The sequence below is a fragment of the Chlorocebus sabaeus genome, chromosome 14, assembly GCF_047675955.1.
Source record: "Chlorocebus sabaeus isolate Y175 chromosome 14, mChlSab1.0.hap1, whole genome shotgun sequence".
NCBI classification, from domain to species: Eukaryota; Metazoa; Chordata; class Mammalia; order Primates; family Cercopithecidae; genus Chlorocebus; species Chlorocebus sabaeus.
Genome location: NC_132917.1, coordinates 26,825,615 through 26,830,790, shown reverse-complemented (window position 1 = coordinate 26,830,790; position 5,176 = coordinate 26,825,615). Strand labels below are relative to the sequence as shown.

The following is a 5,176-nucleotide window of genomic DNA, read 5'->3' as shown; positions in this document are numbered from 1 at the left end:
AGGAAACCATCAAGAAAGTAAAAAAAAAACCCACAGAATCAGGGAAAATATTTGCAAAACATGTATCTGATAAGGGACCTACATCCAGAATATATAACAACTTTTATAACTCAATGATATGAAGACAAGAACCTAATTAAAAGATAGGTTGATCGGGTGCCTGTAGGTTGGTGGCTTATGCCTGTATCCCAGTACTTTGGGAGGCCAAGGCAGGCGGATCACCTGAGGTCAGGAGTTTGAGACCAGCCTGGCCAACAGAGAAAAACCCCATCTCTACTAAAAACACAAAATTAGCTGAGTGTGGTGGCGGGCACCTGTAATCCCAGCTACGTGGGAGGCTGAGGCAGGAGAATCGCTTGAACTCGGGAGGCAGAGGTTGCGGCAAGCTAAGATCGTGCCATTGCACTCCAGCCTGGGCCACAAGAGCAAAACTCCATCTCAAAAAAAAGATAGGTCACTAAAGTTGGTATACAACACCCCACTGCTAAATTTGACTGGCTTTTAAAAAGATAGGCTAAGGATTTGAATATACAGTTCTTCAAAGAAGATAAATATCCCATAGCACATGAAAAGATGCTCAACATCATCAATCATTAGGAAAATGGAAATAAAAACCACAATATCATACCGTTTCACACCCACTAGGATTGCTAAAATAAAAAAGACAGGCAACAACATGTGTTGGTAAGGATAAAGAAACATTGGAACCCTTATACCTCACTGATGGGATTGAAAATTGGTACAGCCAACTTGGAAGACAGTTTGGTAGTTCCTCAAAATGTTAAATATAGATTTACCATGTAACTCAGTAATTCTGCTCCTATGTATCTAAAGATAAATGAAACCATATGTCCACATAAAACTTGTAGAAGAATGTTCATAGCATTATTCATAATTGCTAAAAAGTAGAAAGAACCATGCCAGGCGCAGTGGCTCACGCCTGTAATCCCAGCACTTTGGGAAGCTGAGGTGGGCGGATCACCTGAGGTTGGGAGTTTGAGACTAGCCTGGCCAACCTGACAAAACCCTATCTCTACTAAAAATACAAAAATTAGCCGGGCATGGTGGCCTGTGCCTGTAGTCCCAGCTACTCGGGAGACTGAGGCAGGAGAATTGCTTGAACCCAAGAGGTGGAGGTTGCAGTGAACCAAGATTGCGCCACTTCACTCCAGCTTGAGCTACAGAGTGAGAATTTGTCTCAAAAATAAATAAACAAATAAATAAGTAGAAAGAACCAAAATGTCCATCAATTAATTAATGGATAAACAAAATATGGCATATCCATACAAAGGAATATTATCTGGCAATAAAAAGGAATAAAGCAATGATACATGCTACAACAAGAATGAACTTTGCAAACATGTTAAAAGAAGTCAACAAAAGACCATATATTGTATAATTCCACGTATATGAAATGTCTAGAATATGAAAACCTATAGAAACAGAGTAGATTGGTGGTTTCCAGAGGCTGGGGGAAGAGTGGGGACCAACTGCTAATGGGTACAGGACTTATTTTTGGGGGGACAAAAATATTCTACAACTAGATTGTGGAGATGGTTCTACACCCCTGTGAATATACTAGAAGACATCGAATGGTACATTTTAAATGGGTAGATTGTATGGTATGTGAATTATATCCCAATAAAGCAGTTAAGAAAATAGTTATTAAAACATATAATAGGTATATCCCAAGGGGGAGAAAGGTGTGGTGCATGAGCTCAGCCCAGACAGGCTGTGTTGAGTGGGGAGAGCAATGGATGAAGGAGCTGGTTGGAGCTGTAAAGTGCATAGGCCAAGAGTAGAGGTGGGGGCTGGGTCTTGAAGGAGAAACTGAGTGCACTGAAGAATTCTGCCTGCCTCACAGCGTTATCAAGGGCCAGCCTTTGGATGATCTCTGGAAGAAGGTCCCAGAGCCTCAAGGAGGAGATTCTATGATGTCAGCACCTGACCTTTGTGACATACCCACATGCTGCCAGGGAGAACTGAACTCAGGGAATGGGGACCCCAGCTCCCATTGGGGGCGGCAACCCTGGTGCCACCTCTTAGACAAAGTCCAGTCTCCCAGAGGCTTTTACCAGCTGGCCCCATTCCTTCTGCTGCTGGGTGTAATGAGCCATCTCTATCTGGGCCAGGGTGAGCTAGAAGACGTCAGCACTAGGGGCAACAAGGGGTCAGAGGAACCAGAGTGGCAGGACACTAGGATGCTTGCAGAACCCCTGAGTCAGGATTAGGAGAATAAAAACCTATACCACAGGCCTCCAAATGACTGAAGGAGGACTGAGGGCAAAACTCACGGCTCAGACAGAAACCCGGGTCACAGTGCGTTTAGTGTTAGATGCTGGGGACAGAGAAAGGTGTATCCACCATTTGGTGACTCTGCTCCTCTCTCCCAGGTCCGCTCAATGCTGAAGTGCCTGTGAAACACAGCCCAGAGGAATTCTCATTGGTAAGAGCTCCCGGCACCAGAACACCCTTAATTCCTGTTTCTATCTCAGCCCCTAGCCCCCAAACCCCTCCTCCAATCCATCCTACCCTCCCTTCCTCCTTATTCCTCTCCTCCCCACTTCTCATCTTCCCTGGAGCATTTTGCCAGCTCTTTTGATCCCAAAGGTGACATGGATTTAAAGTCTTGGTGAGTTCAGCTTGGAACTAGGGACATGAGGCAGAGCCAGAAATGGACCAATTCTCTCAGTGTCTTGGGTTCTGTCTTTTCTCTCCAGGTCCTATGGGCTTTGTCTTCCTCTCTGACCCGCCCAGATAATCGCTGCTGCCCCTCCGCTCTCAAGAGGCAGCTGTGATTCTCCATCCCCACACATCCCTCATCAATGGCTGACTGCAAAGAAGTGAGAAGCCAAGCTTAGGTTCATGCTCATGCCTGAACACCCAGAGAGCCTGGTGCTGGAGGTCTGGGTGTCCCCTTGGCCTGCCACTAGCACCTGCACCCACACCAGGCTGGAGCCAAGCTCTGCGCACAGAAGGTGGCCTTGATTTCTCAGGCACAGCTGACCTCAGAGATACTGGTCCTGACTCTGCCAGTTCTCTCATACCTAGTCTTGTTGCCCCAGTTTCTTCTGGATTCAAGGCGATGTTGCCTCAAAACAAGGACCAGGTTCTGCCACAGACCTCAGTGCTCCCCGGGTGCCCCCCTTGGGGCTTCTCACAACTTGTGGACTCCTCTCCTCACAACCTACAGCCTCTCTCTGCCCATCAGTCCCTCCGTCCCTCTCACCCACCGTTCTTTTCCACTCAGTCCCATCATCCTTCCTCCCCTCCACCAGCATCCCCCTCTCCTGGCTTCCAATTTGGCTCTTGTGACCCAAATTCTGACTTTGTGCCACATCCCTATTCTCCCTCTCTCCCAAGTTCCCCCACTTTCTTTCACCAGAACTACCTCTCTCTCCCCAATCCACGTGCATCGTCTCCCTCCAACCACTGGCTGTACCCCTCTCCTCCTCTGACCCCTTCCTTCGCTCCCTCCCAGCCCCAGAACTCCTCCCTTCCCCACTCACCTTGCCAGTCTCCTTCCCACCCCGAGGACCTGCATAGCTCCATGCTCACTTCCCCAGGCCCAAGTCCACCTTCTCAAAGGCTCCACTCTAACAGGCAGACATGGCGCTGGCATCAGTACAGGGACACCGGGTCCGGGTCCCCTGGGGTAGTGGAGAGATGCGTGCCAAGCGAGAAGGATCCTGCACAGTTCAGGGACCCAGGGGCCCTGGCCCAGGCCCTGGTGGTCCAGCTGGGGCACCGCCGCATCGCACACGACCTTCGGCTCCTGCTTTTGCAGCACCTGTGGCTAGGCAGAACCGGCCAGGCCCCAGTCGTGGAGTATCCTATATGCCTGGTGTGCCTCCGGCCCCGCAGCCCCTCCTGCCCCCTCCCCAAGTACAGGACTGGACCCCGGCTGCTTGCCTTCCCCCAACTACTGCCCTGTGTGGAAGGCCAGGAATCTGGGCCACTCCGGATAGGCATCGGCTTCGGCCTCCGCCTGCCCCAGGGCCAGGCCAGGGCCTTGCATCTGCTGCCAGAAAAAAGGCCGAAGGAAGTAGGGCCTCAGGGCAAGGATCCTCAGGCCTGTGGGCATCCATCGCCAGCATTTCAGCCTCCAGCAGCTCAGGCCCGGGCCAACTCAGCCCCAGGCACACCCTCCCAGACCAGGAGCTTCAGGTCTGCAGGCCTTCAATCACCAAACTCTCCACGATGTTTCTCCGGGCCTCCACCTCGGGCACCAAAACAGGCCACTACCTCCCCGAAGCCCAGGCCTTGCCCTGCCCCAAAGAGGCCAGTTTCTCTGGAGCTCATTCTCCAAAAGTCATCAGTTTAGTTCCAGAGCCATGGAGGCCCCCTGGAACACCCCCTCCAAACCCCACCCTCCCAACCAGGCCCCAGATCTCGGGGAGTCCCCGAGACACCCTGAAGGGCTGGCTGGCAGGAAGTCAGGTGTGTTCTCCTGCTCTGAACCCTGGGAGCCCCTTGTGGAGTCTGCTGTCTCCAGGCTGAAGAGGACCAAGGGCACCAAGACCCCATTCAGCCCTCTGTGTAGCTAATAAAATCTGACCCTGTGAAACTTGTTTGTGTCCTGCTGAGTCCACAGAATAGGTGGCTATAACTACAGGAGTGCCAGTCTCCAACAAGACCCTTGGTGGCGGGGAGGGGGTGGTTCACGCCTATAATCCCAACACACTGGGAGGCTGAGGTAGGAGGATCGCTTGAAGCCAGGAGTTTGAGACCAGCCTGGGCAACATAGCAAGACCCTGTCTCTCCAAAAATAAAAATATAAAAAAATCAGCTGAGTATGGTGGGGTGTGCCTGTACTACCAGCTACTCAAGCTACTCAAGAGGCTGAAGTGGGAGGATCACTTGAGTCCAGGAGTTCAAGGCTACAATGAGCTATATCATGCCATTGCACTCCAGCCTAGGTGACAGAGACCCCATCTCAAAAAAAAAAAAAAAAAAAAAGGGCAGGGTGTGGTGGCTCAAGTGTGTAATCACAGCACTTTGGGAGGCCAAGGTGGGCATATCATTTAAGGTCAGGAGTACGAGACCAGCCTGGCCAAGATGGTAAAACTCCGTCTCCACTAAAAATACAAAAATTAGCCGGGCGTGGTGGCAGGCGCCTGTAGTTCCAACTACTCAGGAGGCTGAGGCAGGAGAATCACTTGAACCTGGGAGGCGA

At 50.8% G+C, this 5,176-nt stretch overlaps 1 protein-coding gene across 1 annotated transcript; it reads left to right on the top strand.

Moving 5' to 3' along the window:
• Positions 1 to 2,999: 2,999 nt before the first annotated feature.
• On the top strand, positions 3,000 to 4,376 carry PRR30 (proline rich 30). The gene has a single exon (XM_007971169.3). It carries the CDS (start codon positions 3,086 to 3,088, stop codon positions 4,322 to 4,324), a length of 1,239 nt encoding a protein of 412 aa, XP_007969360.3. The 5' UTR covers positions 3,000 to 3,085; the 3' UTR covers positions 4,325 to 4,376.
• Positions 4,377 to 5,176: the final 800 nt, after the last annotated feature.

Bases quoted from the DNA above. Each gene is read 5' to 3' on its own strand.
- PRR30 (XM_007971169.3), top strand. From the start codon at position 3,086: ATGTTGCCTCAAAACAAGGACCAGGTTCTGCCACAGACCTCAGTGCTC.